Source organism: Eretmochelys imbricata, chromosome 2 (genome assembly GCF_965152235.1).
Source record: "Eretmochelys imbricata isolate rEreImb1 chromosome 2, rEreImb1.hap1, whole genome shotgun sequence".
In the NCBI taxonomy this organism is placed as follows: domain Eukaryota; kingdom Metazoa; phylum Chordata; order Testudines; family Cheloniidae; genus Eretmochelys; species Eretmochelys imbricata.
The window spans coordinates 160848373-160867393 of NC_135573.1; the positions used below are offsets into that span (position 1 = coordinate 160848373).

At 43.2% G+C, this 19021-nt stretch overlaps 1 protein-coding gene across 4 annotated transcripts in view; it reads left to right on the plus strand.

Annotated features, from left to right (window-relative positions):
* The window catches only part of TMEM245 (transmembrane protein 245), a 125048-nt gene that overhangs the window by 59834 nt on the left and 46193 nt on the right, over positions 1-19021 (plus strand). For all 4 annotated transcript variants that reach the window (XR_013345259.1, XR_013345258.1, XM_077810922.1 and 1 more), the window contains 2 exons: positions 7706-7837; positions 16604-16726. Coding sequence is in view for 2 of the 4 variants with exons in the window: in XM_077810922.1 (XP_077667048.1) it covers positions 7706-7837; positions 16604-16726 (255 nt within the window). In the remaining 2 variants the exon portion in view is untranslated. The remainder of the gene's footprint in view (positions 1-7705; positions 7838-16603; positions 16727-19021) is intronic.

The following is a 19021-nucleotide window of genomic DNA, read 5'->3' on the forward strand; positions in this document are numbered from 1 at the left end:
GGGCTGGGGAGGCCCCAGCCAGTGGCTCCTATCCTGAACTGGGATCAGCTGCTAGTCCCGGCTGGGCTGGAGGCAGGAGAGGATGGGACTTCCTCTTCCCCTGCAAGGAGTGGCTGGGGCTGTGTCAGACCCACCCCCAGAGACCTCCCCCAGCTGCAGGAAGCTCAGCATGCTTCCTGACCCCATTGCTCCTCAGCTGTGTGGGTAGGGGTCACTGTACAGGGAGCTGCTCCCCCATCCACGCAACCCCTGTGCATCTGGACCTCCCTGCCAAGCCTCACCTGGTACATCCAACCCCACCCCTAACTCTCCATACCTGAACCTCAACCCCTGTATCTGAAGTCCCCCTGCACTCTGACCCCATGCCTCTGGACCCCCCACCCCTGCACCCAGACCACCCCCCTCTGAACTCCCTGCACTCAAACCCCTACTCTGATGCCCCACCTCCTGCACCACCCTAATCCTCCACATCCAGACCCCCATGCCACTGACCCCCCCCACCTAACTGCATTCAGATCCCCACCCCCTCAGCACCCAGACTCCCCCACTGAGCCCCAACCACCTTCACCTGGAGCCACTGCAGAGTCCCATTGCCCCTGCTCTTGGACCCCCTCCCTTCCCACAAGCCTTTGTTCATCCAGATCCCCCCCACTGATCTGCCTGCACCCAGATTATCCCACACAGAATCCTCTCACCCCACACTCTGATCCCCCTCATCCCCCCCCCACTGAGACCATCCACACTTGGATCCTGCCTGGTTGAGCCTACCTACTCCACACCTTGTACACCTGGCTCAGAGGTGCAGGGCCCCAGGGTGTTTCTGAGGCAGGCCCAGACCTTGTGCTGTGTCGGGTCCAGTGTTACCTGACCGCTGAATCTGTGCCCTGGGAGTGGGGGGTGTAGGGTGATCTCCCACCTTCCTGCAGCCAGTGGCCTGTGCTCCCCACTGCCATGCTGGAGCCTCTACATTTATTTATTGACAAATAAAACTTGTAGGATTTTTAATTTTTTGGCACAGAATGCCCTCAGGAGTAAACTAGATTTCACCAAGCTAGTAACCAAACAGCTTCCTTAATACCTTCTTGGTTACCAAGAAGCCAAAATACAGTTCCCTTTAAGCAATCCAGCCTTTGGCTCCCATCCAGACACCCAAGCCTAAGAACCTTAATCATGATACATGAAGTTCTACCAATCCCAAGAGATTGGACACATTACTCACCAGGTCAGTGAATATTTCAGATCTCACCCAAATACTCACTTACAGTCAATTCTTATTAACTAAATCTAAGATTTACTATTAAAAAAAGAAAAGAAAGAGATGTTATGGTTAAAGATAATTATACATACAGATACAAATAAAGTTCCTAGGTCAGTTTCATGGCAGAATTGGTGAGGCTGCTGATTTGTAAAATAGTTCTGGAATTAATTTAAAAGGGTATATCCAGGGGTGGGCCAACTTTTTGGCCTGAGGGCCACATCTGGGTTAGGAAATTGTATGGTAGGCCGCGAATGCTCACGATATTGGGGGGTTGGAGTGTGTGTGGGGGGTGAGAGCTCTAGAGTAGGGCCAGAAATGAGGAGTTCAGGGTGTGTGTGGGGGTTCTGGGCTGGGGAAGGGTGGTTGGGGTGTTCGAGGGGGTATGGGTTCCAGGGTGGGGCCAGAAATGAGGAGTTCAGGTGGGGCGGGGATCCAGGCTGGGGCAGTTGTTGGAGTCCAGGGGAGGGGGCTGTGGCTGAGGGGCTGGGGTGCAGGGGAGGGGACTCCGGATTGGGGTAGGGGTTTGGGATGTGTGTGTGGGGTGAGGGCTCCGGCTGGGGGTGCAGGCTCTGGGGTGGGGCTGGGTGTGAGGGGTTTGGGGTGCACGAGGGTGCTCTGGGCCGGGACTGATGGGTTCAGAGGGTGGGAGGGGAATCAGGGTTGGGGCTTGGGAGGTCAAGGATGCAGGCTCCGGGCAGCGTTTACCTCAAGCAGCTCCTGGAAGCGGGGCATGTCCCCTCTCCAGCTCCTATGTGGAAGCGTGGCACCGGCCAGATGGCTCTGCACGCTGCCCCATCCACAGGTGCCGCCCCTGCAGCTCCCGTTGGCTGTAATTCCCGGCCAGTGGGAGCTGCAGAGCCATCACTTGGGGCAGGGGCAATGTACGGAGCCCCCTGGCTCACCCTATGTGTAGGACCTGGAGGCAGGGACATGCTGCTGCTTCCGGGTGCTGTGTGGAGCCACTGCACATACGGAGTGGGGCAAGCCGCTGAACCTGCTCCCTGGCGGGAGCTCGAGGACCACATTAAAAGGTCTGAGAGGCCAGACGTGGCTCACGAGCCGTAGTTTGCTCACCCATGTTATAGTCCAATCTGGAGTCTGTACAGAGTTTGTTCAAATTCTTCTTTGAGAAATTGCAGGATTAATCCAGAGTAGACCTGGAGACCTCAGTCTTACAGGCTTAGACTTTCCCTGTCAAAGTTTAAGCAGATCTGAGATAGCAAGGATCAGGCTCGAAACTTTATTTAAATTATAGCGTAAGTTCAGTGGATAAGCCTCTTGGTAGCAAATGATCACTGCACTCTTGGATGAAGAATAGGTAACACACCCAACTGAGTTACATTAATGATGTCTCAGCCACTCATGAGCCAACAATAGAGAGGCTTCAGCCAGTTCCCCCCCAGCTCCAGCCCTACACTCCAGAACTGTATCGTCTTACACTGCTCAAGGCTCCCTTGGGCAGTGCAGGTTCATCAAGTAGTTTGCCACTCGCTCAGTGTAGAGTGGACACACTAGCCTTCGTAAACTAAGATGAGATTTCCCAAGCACTTCAACCAAAACACACTGTTTTAGGTAAAATAGAAAACAGATTGATTAAATATAAAGAGAAGTTTTAAGTGATAGGTATAAAGGTCACAGATAGTTACCTTATGAAAATAAAAAGTAAACATGCATTCTAAATCGTAAACTTTTAGTCTAAGCAAGAGTTGAATCAAACAGCATTTCTCACTCTGACAGATTGTCCTGGCAGGTTACAGTTCCTCAATACACAGGCTGGCATTTCATTCCAGCCTAAGACCAAACTTCCCCAGTTCAAAGTCTTTGTCTTTCACACATGCTTCCAGGTGTTGAGATGAGGAGGAAGAGAGGCTAAGTGATGATGCCAATGTCTCTCTCTTTTTTTTTTTAAATGCCTTCTTCCAGCTGCTAGAAAGATCCTTGCTGTGCCATGGGGCGGCGGGCAGGGGGCAGGCAGTCCACATTGGTCAAGCAGTCTCCATTGTGTACATTGTCTCCTCTGCCTCTGTGACAGTGGATTGTGTGTTTGAGCCATTAACAACTAGCTATTGATGGCTACTCCTTTGTTGTAACTGAAAAGCTGGTTGTGGGTGTTCACAACCTCACAACATATTTCAGTAACATATATACACCTCATAATTTTACAGACAATCCAACAGGATATTGGTCAACAAATCAAGACTTACAAAATGATACCTCACAAGGCATACTTTGTACAAAACACATCAATTATGTGCCAGTGGTGAATATGGGGGTTCCAGGGTGCTACTTTGAGGTGCAGTGTCACAATAGGTAAACACAAACAAATATAATTAGTATCTATTTTTAATTCTCTAACAATACAGGCCTACATGTCCAGAATTCTAGTACTTAACATGCCTTTGATAATTATCTACAAGGCTTGGCCCTCTTTACCATTTCAGTACTCTTCTGATATGTCCTTACGGGATTCTTTCAGGTCAGCCAGCCTGCTGGTTGCTTAACCCTCACTGGCTTGGCATCATAATGCCACTTTAAAAAAACCCAATAAGTGAGTTTCAGAAGATGTGCATACTGCTCACTTAGAAAGGGAACCAGGAAGGCAAGAAATAAACCAATATGGATAAATAGCAATTTCAAGAGACCATTTGAGCCAAACTGTAATCCAGTGAAGCCAAAAAACAGAAGCATAAATTACAGCAAGTAATATGTGAGGGGGCAGTAAGGATTTTGAAGAACCGAGAGCTAAAGGTGTAAAAATTAAACAAGATATTCTTTAAGCAGATCAGAAATAGAAAACCAGTGGGAGACTCTAGGAATGATCCAGGTAGTTAAAGAGCAATAAGGCTTGCATATATGCCTGGCAGACTGGTTGGAACTAATTACAAACAGAGTACTAATACCTGGGATCACAATATTACTCGCAGGCTACACATTTTGTAATGTATGTTGACTTAGCTTATTGCATGCATCAGGGCTCCTTGTATTCTTCTGTTGCACCCCGCAAGCTTTCTGTGTGCCAGCCTCCTCTGCTTCAGGCACTCCTTGCCAGTGCCCCCAATCTCCCCATGTCAGGTTTCTGTGGCCTCCTATTCTTCCCTTTTCCCTTACCAGGGTCCCTCATTCTCCCCAAGGGCTCTGTGTGCACCCTATTCTTATCCTGAATATCCCCCTACTGGTTGTTCTTTGTTCACCTCCATTCTCCGTCTGTGGCAGGGGTACTGTGTGCTCCCCTATTCCTGTTCTCAATCTCTCTTCCCTCCCCCCATTAATGGTACTTTGTATATCCCCATGGCAGGGGCCCTGTGTTTATCCCATTCCTCCAGTCTCCCCCATACCAGGAGTTCTGTGTGCCCTTTTGCTCCCTCATCCTATACCATAGTCTGTGTGCATGTCTCCATAACCCCCTCTTCACCTCCATTCCACAACACACACACACACACACACACACCGCCATTATTTCTCTTCTGTCTGGAAGATAAGTCATTCAGGGTGTCAACATGTTAACTGCTACTGAGAGAATGGTCAGGGATATTGTTATGCTGGAAGGGGTTAAAGGGTGTCCTCAACAGATGGCAGTGGCTTCATGGAATCTGACTAAGCTTGTCCACTTTAGAGGATTTAGAAAGCTTGACCTTTAAACAGATATTGTGATGCAAACTTTACTATAATGTTGCTACTGCATCGCTACACTTAATGATCTGGAATGGTGGGTAAGCAGGGAGATAGCAAAATTTGATTAGTCAAGACCAGAGAGGACTCTCAGGAGTTTTAGAGACCTAACGAAATTAGGTGAATGGGCAACAAGATGGCAAACTGTTTTTTGATAAAAGTAAAATAATACACATTATTAAAAAAATGAAACTACTCACACATCTTCCAGGGCTCTAAATTAACTCTATCAACTCAAGAAAGAGACTTGTGTAATTGTGAACATTTCAAGGAAGACCTCTGCTTGGTGTACATCTACGGTCAAAAAGCAAATAAGATATTAGGAAGTTGAAGCTACTGGATTGAAAACCTAACAGAAAATATTATTATTCCATTATATGAATCAGTGCTAACGCTTCACTTGGAATACTTGTGGTCACTGCATATCAAAAGGGTTGAAGGGGGTTCAGAGAAGGTCAACATAAAAGATTGAAAAGCTTGTATGAAAACAGATTGAGAAGATTGGGATTGTTAGCCTTAAAATGGAGATAAATAAGAAGTGGTGTAGAGAAGGTAGGGGGCAGAGGCTCACTGTCTGTCTCAACACGACAAGAAAACATTCAGTGGAAGGTGGTAAATTCAAAACCAGTGAAAGGAAATACTGCTTCACGCATGTAATGAGACTGAACTCATTGTCACAGAATGTCGTTGCGGCCAAGAACCTGGCAAGATTCAAAAAGGGACTGAACATTTAGATGCAGGTTTTAATGTGGCCTCTAATTGTTAGATTAAGATGAAACTAATATAGCAGGCTGATTGTCCTACATCTGCCTTATTCAGGGTGCTTGCATCTTCCTCTGAAACATTTGGTGCTGGTCACTGTTGGAGACGGCATACTAGATTAGGTAGACCTCAGGTGTGACCCGGTAGGGCAATTCCTAGGTTCCTAACATTATGCAGTTCATAACTGGGTTAAAATTTCTGTAAGGAGTTGATCTAGCTACTGCATACAGAACCTGTTTCCTTTGGTCTTAATACTGTAAGTATTATGGTTATGTATATCAAACTATATACTCTGGAATTGCTTAGTCTGTGCACATAAGTATACAAATTGTATAAATAGCAGCATTTTCAAATATTTGTATTGGATTTGGGCATACAAAATGCATTATACTCTATTTGCAACGTGTACAGTTAATTTTTGTGAAGTGATGGTAATTGAGGATCCAGTTCAGTACCACCAAAAGTCTATGAGAAGCACTCGACTGATTTCAGCAATCATTGGATCAGTCCCAATGTGCCCTAGAACAGTGGTTTTCAAACTGTCGGTCGCGACCCAGTACTGGGTTGTGGAATGTAAGGCACTGGGTCGCGGCGGCTCTGGTCAGCACCGCCAACTAGGGCGTTAAAAGTCCCATTGGTGGTGCTGCCCGGCTAAGGCAGGCTAGTCCCTACCTGTTCCGACATTGCGCCGCACCACAGAAGCGGCCAGCAGCAAGTCTGGCTCCTAGGCGCGGGGGCCACGGGGCTCCATGTGCTACCTGAGCACCGGCTCCGCACTCCCATTGGCTGGGAGCTGGGGCACGCGGTGTCTGCGGGCGAGAGCTGCTTGTGCTCCTCCACCTAGGAGCTGAACCTGCTGTCGGCCACTTCTGGGGCGCAGCACAGCCGCGGAGCCAGGACAGGTGGGAAGCCTGCCTCTGCACCCCAGCTGCGCCGCTGACCAGGAGCCGCTGGAGGTAAGCCCGAACCCCTGCCCCAGCCCTGAGCTCTCTCTCTAATGCAGAGCCTCCTCCTACACCCCAGAGCCTACACCCGCAGCCCAGAGCCCTGACCCCCTCCCACACCGTGAACCCCTCACTCCTGGCCCCACCCCACAGCCCTCATCCCTGCACTCCAACCCTCTGCCCCAGCCCTAGCCCCTCCCACACCCCAAACCTCTCATCGCCAGCTCCGTTGGGTCGCGGACATCAACACTTTTCTTCAGCTGGGTCCTCAGAAAAAAAGTTTGAAAACCACTGCCCTAGAATCTATTGCATGCCCAAACTAAGGCATGCAGACTTATTGCATGCCCAAACTAAGGCTGGAGGAATGGTCAATTATTTAAGTTTGCCCTTGCGTTTTTCACCCAGGGTTATATTGGGAAAAAAAGTATGCTGCTTGCATTAAATTTTGTAGGTATTCGTGTGCAACATAGTAAGCAAGAAAATTGCTAAAATGCATCATACCTAGGCTTTAACAGATAACATCTGGTTGAGATAATTGGGTGTAGTTCACACTCCTCAAATTATTTGAGGCTGTCCTCTGGAAGATATTACTGTTTTCAGTCAGTTACTTCACGTTTTGAAAATTTTCTTCTCAACCATATGGGCTGGAGACTTGATATCTTTTTTTTAGATGAAAGCTTAGATTCTGGACCTCAAGAATTGCACTCCAGGGGAAAGGACGGTCTTTCCAAGCTGCTGAGAATCCGTCCAATTAAACCCATTTTCCCCACAGGAGGAACATTGTTCCTCCTAAACTTATTTGACAGATTAACACATTTAAGGAATTTTAAATTATTAAAAAGCATTCTGGGTTAGATATTCAAGGTACATGTTTAACAACTAATAAGGAGGAACAAATATATAAAAACTTAAATATTTGTGAAAGTGCAGCTGGAAGTGTCTTGTGCAAATGAAAATAGATCTAAGCTACATAGCGGACATGCATTCTCTAAATCAAGTCCTAGTAGCTTACTTTTCTTTGTAAATTGCTAAGATTTAATTTCTATCTTAAATCTCTTGCTTTATTTTTCAGAATGTAACACATCCTGGAAGACACAAAGGACACAAGCTGCATATAAATCGTCAGAACAGCTGGCTGGGTGACATTCTGGACTGGCAGGATATTGCTTCATTTGTTCATGAGAACATTGAGACATTTCTTTCAGTATGTATCTTTTTATCTTAAACTATGCATTAATATTCTCTTTGTAAAGTGATCTGAACATCTAATGTGATTTCACCTTTCAAGATAACACAGTACTCAAGAATGCATGAAAAGTTGGAGGTAAACGGAACTATTCAAGTATTATCTGAGGATCTGTTGTCACACCAGTTGTGAATCTTCCACATCAGCAAAGTGGCAAACATAATGGATTATGATCAGGAAATACTCGTCGACTCAGTATCCATATTAATACAATCTCTTCCACCTTCAACCTGTCCCCTCCCAATAGATATCATTGTTGCAAGATTACTGTGTGGTCTGCAGGTTAGTTTTAAATGTTTTCGTTTCCGTAAACCTTAATCTTTTCACTCGTTCTTGGAGATAATTAATATGAATCTCTATTTGGCTAGACATGATTTTTTTCTGGTCAAATGTTCATTTTTTTTCACACCCTTTCCAATAAATTCATACTGCTCCATTTCTATGGCACAGTTCCTTTCTTATCTCTCTTTGAACACCACAGTTTTGTTTGAAGTAAATTTTACCACCTCCCTATCACTGAGGAGAAAGCAAGGAAGTTGAATTAAAATGACCTATATCTTTGTTTCAAGCTCCAAGGAAATAAATCATGTGTATAGTTACAAATCGAAATATTTTAGCTTAGTTGAAAAATTCTAATGTGGCAAAAACAGAGTTAAAAGGTTTTTGATAAGACTAACAATTCAAGGTTTGACTCAAAGCAACTATTTTTTTGTTTAAAAATTCAGTTTGTGTAGGTCATAGTTGAAGGAAATATCGATCAAGAGGTTGAGAGGCCGGTTCCTTAGTCTCGTTTTTCCAGATTATTATTCATTGTTTTGAAAGCAGCTTATTCTTTCTTTGTGGAAGTTCTGTGAAGAATGAAATTAATATTTTACACTTTGTGGTTCCCTGAATTAATTGCACTGGTCCTCTCACCTCCTTGAAGGGAAAAAAAAAATATAACATCGAAACCAGTCCATACTGAAAAAACTGACTTACACTCAAATGGTCCATTCAGTCAGGAATGGTTAACGTACAGAATCGCTGCTACAGTGCAGGCACTTCTTAAGTTCTTGACTTGTTCACTATAAAACAAACAAAAAAAATCTTTACATTATTGTTGATCTATCTCAGAAAATAAGTTCTCTACTAACCTTCAGCATTTCTTGTGGAGGTAATTTAAACTAACACTTCCCCGGAGGCACCTCTTGCCATGGACTAGTAGGTATGTATTTGTTCCTTATACCTTGTGCTTCTAAAGATGTTACAGTTTTGACTCCTGAATATGGAGCAGGATGAAGTAACTCAAGGGAAAGTTACTCCAGTGAACCTTTTATCACTTTACAGAAATGATTTGTTTAACCCTTTCTTTAAATTGACTTATGCATGCATGAGGCACATTTCTTTGAACTTGCCCTTCATAAATAAAAATGCATGGCACAATTTTTTTTATTTGTTTTTTAAATCCATGTGCAATTTCCCACCTAGCAAGACAAGTGGAGAAGGAAACACACTTGAAGGTGCTACTCATGTCACTTAATGCATTGCTGAAAAGTGCTTGGATACCATGGTGATGGGGGTGCTACAATAACCTCAATACAATAGAGTGACCATGAACTTAATGCAGAAGAGGATAAATATTTTCAAGGGCTGAAACCTAAAAATAAGGATTTTTTTTTAGAAAACATCCATAGTTTCCAGCTACATCAATTTATTTTCTTTTCAGTTTTGGTTTTGCAGTAGGAAAAAGAAAACCTCTCAATTGACTTGCTTTCCTGTTTGTAGCCATGAACTCACAATTTATCCTCAGTTATAGGAAACACCTGTCCCTTCTCTCCACACTCATGTCCTTTATGATGTACTGTAGACGGTTGAGCATAGTGTAAATTCTAAATGTGTCCTTTCTGGGCAGCATTCCCTTGCGGGCTCCTGTGTACACGACCCCTTGCATAAATATTATTCATTCTGATGTTGCAAATTAAAATAGATGAAAATGTGATTGTGTGCCACTAGAGCATTGATACTTAGACATCATAAACATTTTTGTTTCTTTAAGGCCAGTATTACTGAGGTAAGGATGTTGACTTAACTTAGTATGCAGCAGTACTTTTGAGATATTAAAGGTTTTGAGGCAGGTAATGAAAACATTTTATTTAGCTAGTGATTAATTATTCAGTAGCAGAAGAGTTTTGCTAGGGAAGCTAGGAACTCACAAGCAGACTAAATGAATTGCCAAGGAGCAGCAGCCGTCGCTTAAACTTTTTCTTCTTTGAGATGATCTCTGCATTGTCAAAGTTTTAGGCTGCAGCCCAGCTTTGAAAACTTACGGTAAGCCAGCACTAACCTGGGACTTAGCATTAGTGCCCTACTGCACACTTACAACGGTAACAGTAAATTCCTAAACAACAAACCTATAATTCTTATTATAATACAAACCATTTTAAGAAAAGAAAAGGGGTGGGGGAAGAGAACTGGCTTTCTATGATTATGTCTACGCTGCAGTTAGACACCCACAGCTGGCCTTGTGCCAGTTGACACAGGCTCACAGAGCTGCGGCTGTGGAGCCGTTTTAATTATGGTGTAGATGGACCCTCAAACTTCTCAGGATTCTAGAGCCTGAGCCCCAGTGTCTGCACCACAGTTAAACAGCTCTGAGCCCAAGCCCCATGAGCCCAAGTCAGCTGGCCTGGGCCAGCCACAGGTTTTTAATTGCAGCGTAGACATACTCTAAAAGGTCCCAAAGCTCTGCAGATAAGACTGGGCACATCCTAAAGGTGTAAATATACAGATGCTATGTTGTCAAACTCTATTTAGTAGTAAGTAACCTTACTTTCTCACCCATTGGAGTCCTAATGAGTATTCATCCTCTTTGGTAAGAGACGGGACAATAGCCCTAAAAGCAGAAAAGACACTTACAGGGTATGTAAATGATTTAGGAGCATTAGTTGTAGCTCATTCTGTTACTTGCTGAGAAGACTACCATACTAGTCCCCCAAATGTACAATTCAGAGGAAGAGATGTACTACAACTGGAAGTTCAGTATGCTTCTTTATTTATAATGCACGTCGGTATAACATCAACTTGTTAGCTGAATGGTAGTATAATACTAAATGTAGCTCAAAAGGACTAGTATACTTCATGAAATTTCATATGCCTGGCTTAAAAATTTGACCTTTATAGTCGTTGATTACATTTTAAATATAGACTGCTCTTAAATATTGAACAAAGAAGGTTCTTTATTTAAAGCGAGAACTTGCTACTTTAATCTGTATTACCAAAATGTTTAAGATAAGAGAAAATTTACAGAATGGCCGAAGTCTCATTTTTCAAAAGCAGCTTAAGAGCTTTAGAGCCTGAGTTTCCATGGTGTTTCAACCTTGAGCTGTACCCTGTATTCAGGAGTAGAAGTAGTAGCACAGACCCATTTTCCAGTGATTCGTTTGTTGTAAGGTAAGTAAAAATCGCTGTTTGTAGTCCTACCCCTTCACACCATTGATATGGACAGGGAGAAGGGGGAGGTTCTGATTCCTGCCTCAGGTTCTGTACCCTATTTCTATAAGACAGTTTGTCAGACAAATGGTCCCTGCTTATGAAATATATAGCCAGATGGTTAAGATTCAACCTCTGAAAAAGGGAAATCCTCGCTTCTTTTTCTGAATTATTCACAGAGAAGAGACACTCCTGGTCTGTTTTTCTTTTTCTTTTGTTTCTTTTAAATTCATGCTGGGATCTTTGAGAGTAAAATGGCCCTTCCTAAACCTATGAATAAACACTTGAAGCTTTCCAGGTGATGTGAGAGACCTGGCTCTTATCTCCTTAGATTCGATCCTCTTGCTGCTTTCACAAAGTCATCCATCATTACACTAGCAGTTAGTATCTTCTTAAAGATATCCTGGTCAGGAAGACAGAGGGCACTTTCTCTTAAAACTTTCAGTAAGCTTCACCTAATTAGGATTCTTTAGCTATGTTTTTTTGCAATTCAAGAGCCTGAGTGGTATATATGTTCCAACTTGAGTTGGGTTCTACAGTCCAATTCTAATTGTCCAAAGGATACCTCAAGTTGTTAAATACCCTGATGTCTGTTGTGGCCCTGAAAACTGTTGCTAAGGAATTGTCCAGTTTTACAGTTCATATGAACCGTTCTTCAGTAATAATCCAAAGGTCCCTCTGGCTTTGTCCATGGTAAAGTGACTTTTCTATGAGTTAATGTTTCTCTCTCTTTAAGGGATGTCACCTTTCGAGGCGTAAGGTAGATACCAGCCCTTCAGCATAACTTTTTGAAGTTTGAGAATGAGGAAAACAATCTCTCTCCCAGCATAATTGTCAAAGGGATATTTGTCCTGATGGAAGATTATCTGTGCTTTTCTCAAAATTTAAATGGAGAAAATGAGATATGAAAGTACTCCAAATCTCACTGTCAAAACTGTTTCAACCCTTGGGTCAGCAATCCAGACCTTGCAGAATAGGGAAGTCTTAATTCTACTGGTGTCAGCTGGCTTTCCTGAAGGAAGACGTCTTATTTAGTCCTGCAGAATTGAACTGTTATCAGCCAAGACAAATGGTCACTATAGACTTACTGTCCCCAACTTCCCCCGGGGCAGTTTTACATTTTCCTTCTACGTTTTGCTTTCATTTACAGCATAATATATCTATAGCAGTATTTTGCACCAAGTCCAACACCTGGTTTCTACCATAAACCTCCTTTTGCCATTATTTCTAAATTTAGAGTATGATGTAAAATAGCTTGGGGGAGAGGGTTGAATTTCTATTAAATAACTCTAGTTAAATAACTCTAACTCTCATTTTGGGAGTTTATTAATTGGGTATGAATATACACAGTGGGTTCTGACTTGGTGTACTAGTCCCTGCCTGGGGAAAAAATTATTTAAGCTTCTATATAGGTTTTTATGCCATGGACATCACTATAGTACAGGGGTCAGCCGAGTCTTCATTTATTCATTTTAATGTAAGGTTTCATGTGCCAGTAATACATTTTAACGTTTTTAGAAGGTCTCTCTCTATAAGTCTATACTATGTAACTAAACTATTGTTATATGTAAAGTAAATGAGGATTTTAAAATGTTTAAGAAGCTTTATTTAAAATTAAATTAAAATGCAGAGCTTATCAGTTTAGTGCAGTGGTTCTTACCCGATGCCCTTTCTAGGGGTGCAAGACGTGAGATTTTTTTTTAGAAGGTAAATCATCAAAAACACAAATTAAGCACAGGCACATAAGTACAACTACTTTGTTTTATCAAACCTATGTATTTATTAACATTATACATTTTTTAACAATTACTGTAATATACAAACTTTTTACGTTTTCAAGTTTTTAAGTTAATCGTAGTGTAATTTTTGAAAAGGGGTGAGAGAACATATTTTGAGAACTCCAAACCGTCAGTGGGCTGGGTGGGGCTGGGTGTACTGTATTAAATTGCTCCCCATAGGAATGTCCTACTTACGGTGTACTACTTACGGCTGCCAGTCCTGATGCTCTTAAGTGTCATGGTAAGGGGATGGAGAACAAGGGTGGTTGGATAGACGCGGGAGTCTGGGGGGCCTGTCGGGGGTGTGGATAGGGGTCGGGGGAGTCAGGGGACAGGGAGCAGGGGGGCTTGGATGGAGGGGTTGGCTCCCAGGAGGTGGTGGTCAGGAGACAAGGAGCAGGGCAGGGGGTTGTATGGGTGGAGGGTTCTGAGGGGGACAGTCAGGAGGAAGGGGGTCCTGGGAGGGGGTGGTCAAGGACAAGGAGTGGGGGGGGTTGGATGGGTCAAGGTTTATGAGGGGGGCAGTCAGGGGGCGGGAAGTTTGGGGAGGCACAGCCTTCCCTACCCAGCTGTAGTGTATTAAATTTCTCCCCGTAGGAATGTGCTAGTTACCATGTACTACTTACGGCTGCCAGTCCTGGTGCTCCGCAAGTAGCACATTCCTACGGGGAGAAATTTAATGCACTACACCAGCGGACAGAACCCCAGACCAGTGGCGGCCTGAGCAGCTCAGCCCGCTGCCGGTCTGGGGTTCCGTCCGCCGGCTCCTGCCAGCTGGGGTCCCAGCCACTGGCCCCGCTCAGCCCACTGCCGGCCTGGGGTTTCATTCACCCAGGCCGACAGCGGGCTGAGCGGGGGCGGTGGCCGGGACCCCGGCTGGCAGTAGCGTGCCACTAAAAATGGGCTCATGTGCGGCTAGTTGCCGACCCCTGCTATAGTATATGATGGCCTTCCGGGAGTGCATAAAATGTGACTAATATCTACCATGTGTTTGTACTCTTCCTTGCCCCAGGGAGAGAAGTGTGCAGTGGAGTAATTTTGTTTTGGAATTTTTTATACAATATATTTAGCAATCTGTTGCAATATGTTAGAGAAGGCAAGATCAAAGAAATGTGCTTTGCAGTTAGAGCAGAAGGTGGTGAGGTTTGTGATAGGTCTTGTGGGAGTTAATGCCATGATATTGGGCTGGCCTTAGAAAGTGCTCTGTTCTTCTGCACAGACAAGCTTTATGCTTATTGTGGAAAGTTCCACTGTGACAGAGGAGCGAAGCTGTCAATCACGGTCTTCATCTTGATACCCTGGGCCCAAGCCATTGAACACCTTGAATTTAATTTGATACTCTGGGAAGTCAGTGTAGGAAGCAGAAGACAGGTTTGATGTATTCTCAATAGCCAGTGTTGGTGAAGTGACATTCTGTAACAGACTGTGTACCAGTTAGCTTGTTCTGAAGGCTTCATGCCCAGGTATATTAAAGTGTTGTAGTCCAGTCAAGGGTTGATGAAGTTGTGAATAACTTCATGTACTGTGTATAAGTATTGAGAGTCAGACCAATTGCATAGCTAAATTTTTCATTTTATGACTAATCAGTAACTAGGTGAGTGAAAATTATTAATGCTGAAAGTACATTTTCTAGTAACTATTACTTATGTTTTAAAATCTCTTTTTTTCAACCCTATTAGTTCTTTTCCTCACCTGACTTGTAATTTCATCATGCACTGCAAAGAGTTTGATGCAGTTTTGGATCGAAATGTGACAATCTTCAATAGCATTACAGCCGCTACTCTGCACTTCTTGATCTTTTCATTTTACACCAGTGTCCTCCTTTGCTTACCTCCACTTCCTCTAATTTCCAGCATCTGACCTCATTGCAGGCAAGGCAAAAGAAGCCATTGTCCAACAGCCAAAGACAACCAAAAATTGTCTATTTAATACAAGATATTTATTTCAGAGTAACAGCCGTGTTAGTCTGTATTCGCAAAAAGGAAAGGAGTACTTGTGGCACCTTAGAGACTAACCAATTTATTTGAGCATGAGCTTTCGTGAACTAACTAAATTGGTTAGTCTCTAAGGTGCCACAAGTACTCCTTTTCTTTTTACAAGATATTTAGTTTTCTGTTTTGCCAGACAAGCTGCTGGCATCCACTTAAAAACCCTGATAGCACTGATGGACTAATGCCTCTGACCTAAAAATGAAAATCGACCTCCCACCTAAATTTCCTGTTACCAAATCCAGGTTAACTGGGTGCTTTTCTTGACTTAGCCTGCTACTTTGTTGAATGGCTTCTGTCTTAACATTCTTTACTCTGACATTCTATTTACCTCTGAGTGTTGAAGTAATCCTTCAGTATAAACTCATTTGCACCTTTACAATGGTAAACTCAGTCTGCTTTCTTTAGCCTCTGGGGCATATCCTGCATCTGTCACTGCTCATTCTTGCATTTGAAAGTTCTTACCTTGATTACTGCAATTCCTTTTTTAGAGCCTCCCAACAACTCTTTTTTCAAATGTGAGTATTAGTGCTTCCATACCCTGTGCATGCACAGTAATGAACACTCTATGCTTCACTGTATCCTTACCAACTTCAGTGTCGACTGAAAAATTGCTGTCCTTCTCTTCAAAATTCCTACCTTTGTCATAGTTATTCCTACTACTTCAGTTTATTTCCTCTCAGTTTTGCCTTCTGAACTTCCCTCCTTTTTTTGGACTTCACTGCCACTGAGCAAGCTAATTGGAACAACCTGTTTGTACTAAGTGTATCACTTTTTTTGACCCAATCATTCCTATGCTACCTGCAACTAGTAAGCAGTCAGCCAGTTGTCCCAAAATAGCACTTACTGATTTTGTGTTATGGATTATAGGTTACTGTCCACACCTAGTCTAATTTATTAATGTACCTTTACACAAAATCATAACTTCTGTTTTGAGTTAATTGTGTGAACAAGTTAGAAAATTAAATAGCCCCAATTAATATGGAACTTCTTTTTAACCCTGTGTTGAAGAAAATTACAGTATTTGATTTGAATTTAGCTTTGTAATGTTACTGCAGCATGTTTTCTGACTTAACTGCCATACCTACTTTTGAGGGAAGGATGAGATCTTTTTCTTTCCGCAAAGTTCACTGATTGTAATGAAACTAGCAGCAATAAACAGAAAATAGCACTGCCTTCCTAGTAAGAATGGATGTCTTCACACAGTCTTTTGTATCAGAATTATGCTATTTTATTAGAATTGTCAAAAAAAATCCATTAAAACATTTTTGATCGAAAATAGCTTTTTGACAAAAGGGATGTTTTTATGAAAAATTGTTTTAAATGAAAAATCTTAGGTTTTTGTCAAAACCAAAAACTGTCTTGATTAAAACAGAATTATTCTTTGCAGGTTTGTTGAAGGGAGAAATCATTTTCTGACCAGGTCTATATTTTAGATAATTTTAGTCAAAGTAGTGACTTCAGATATCTGACTTTCTTTTCCTTGCCAGATTCTGGAGTCCTTGTGGATAGTGATGAGTCGTAATGTGAGCCTACTCTTCACCACAGTAACAACATTAGTGACAATCCTCTTCTATAGTGGGACAGCCCTTCTCAATTTTGTGCTCTCACTGGTAAGTAGCATGCACTGGACAGTTTATACTATTCATTTTACATCCCTCTAAGTTGATGTAAACAAGGAGCTTTTACCAGGGATTTTAGGGATATCAATTCATCTTTAGAACACAGAAGGAAGGATGTAAAGGAACACATTAAATATTAGTGAATTCTTGTTCACAGATCAGACTGGATTTTTTTTAAAGTGCTTTTGTTTTGAACATGTGCATGTGTGGATAGCAAATATGTGATATGGTGTGATATAGCATAAAGGTTCTCACAGCATGAGTTTTTGGGATAACCATTTTGCCCGTTCATAAGTAATGCAGGTCATCCTGTATTCTCAATGATAAATGCCTACATCCTCTGCTGCAGCTATAATACACTCAACCTGAGGAAGGATGGAGGTAGAGTGGCGTACTTGCCTGATCCTGGGGCCAGTTCAGTCCTTGGCACTACTTAAAATAGCTTGGAAGCTCCTGACAATTACACTGAAGGCGTTCAAAGCTCCTATGTGCTATTCTAGAAACTGGAAAATGCCAGCGTGTAGGGATGTCCTTGTCAAACTCTCTCTCATAGAAGTACCCCCTGCTGGGGGAGTCAGAAGGAAAAAGTGTAATTTTACTTGGACAGGGTGTGTATCAGGGAGGTGATTGATCCAGTTTTGCAGATGCTTTGTGCCAGCAGAGTGGTGCAAAGCAGTTAAAATGATCCAAAATCTTTTTTTTAAAACCATTAAGTATTCTGCATATGCCACATATACTTAAAATATTTTAGAGTTTTCAGAGTTTCAAAAACTTTCACTGAAATTGTTTGTGTCCTGCTGTCTGAAAAGCTGTTTTATCTCCATTACCAAGAGTCCAACTACTGTACGGGGTTTATAGCAAAAGGAATATTAAAACTAACGCCTCTCAAAAGTCCTTTAAATATGATCTAAAATAGCTTTTAAAATTAATACAAATGCCATGACTTGGGACCTTCTAGGCTTAGGAACAAGAACACACTCACTCTCTCTCTCTCTCTCTCTCTCTCTCTCTCTCTCTCTCTCTCTCTCTTCCCCTCTCCCCCCCCCAATTGGGAAATTGGCAGTCTCCCCTTTCCTGTTTTATAAAGCTCCTATTTCTAGACTTTTAGAATTCTGAAAGATTAGACCTTAATCCTATCACTGGTTTATATTTTAATATTGCCTATCCTGAACTTGAAGCCAGAATAATTTGCCGGTAGGGGGAGTGGGAATTCTACCGTTTGGGGGAGGGAAAAGGAAGGAACGCTTATCTGACAGTTTTTTAAGAAAAAGGGCATCTGTTAGAACATGATTAGGGAGTTAGAATAAGTCCCAGATTGGACTGGTGGGCAGAGTATAGGTATGGCAATCAAAAGCTAATGCTAGATATAATTTAACATGAACATCAAGACCTATGCAAAGTACTTCCTTAGAAAGGAAAAAAATCAAATGCTCAGCTGCAAAATGGGGAATAACTGGCTAGGTGGTAGTACTACCTCGTATGTAAGACACAGAAGGCAGCTGTCCTGCTTTACGCAGCTCTGGTGAGGCTACAGATAAAAGGTTTAGAAAATCCGACCTATGAAGAAGGGTTAACAAAACTGAGTATGTTTCGTCTTCAGTCTTTCTCAAGGGGACCTGATAAGTCTTCAGAGAGGTTAAGGGCTATTATAAAGAGCTCTGTGACCAGTTGTTCTCCATGTCCACTGAAGATAGGACAAAAAGTTATGGGCTTAATCTCTGTAGCAAGGGAGATTTAGGTTATATATTAGGAAAAACTTTTTAACTTTAAGGGTAGTTATGTAATGGATTAGAATTCCAAGGGAGGTTGTGGAATCCCCATCACTGGAGGTTATGAAATGGTTAGACAAATACCTGTCATGGATGGTCTAGATCAGTGGTCACCAACTGGTAGATCGCAATTGACTGGTAGATCGTGGAGCCTCTGGCAGTCGATTGCCATCTCAGTCTAGGGTTGCCAACTCTCCTGCAGCCATCCCTGCCTGCCCTGGCTCCGCGCCGCTACCGGTAGCAGCCGGCATGTTTCTGCAGCTCCTGGGGATAGGGAGTAGCGAGTCTCTGCGTGCTGCCCTTACCTGCAGGCACCACCCCTGCAGTTCCCATTGGCCTGGAACGGGGAACTGCAGCCAATGGGAGCTGGGGGAGGAGGTGTGTGCCTGCAGATGGGGGCAGTGCACAGAGCCACCTGCCCTGACCCACCCCACCCCACCCCACCTCCAGGAGCTGCTGCCGGACATGCCGGCCACTTCGGGGAATGGTGCAGAGCCAGGGCAGGCAGGGAGCCTGC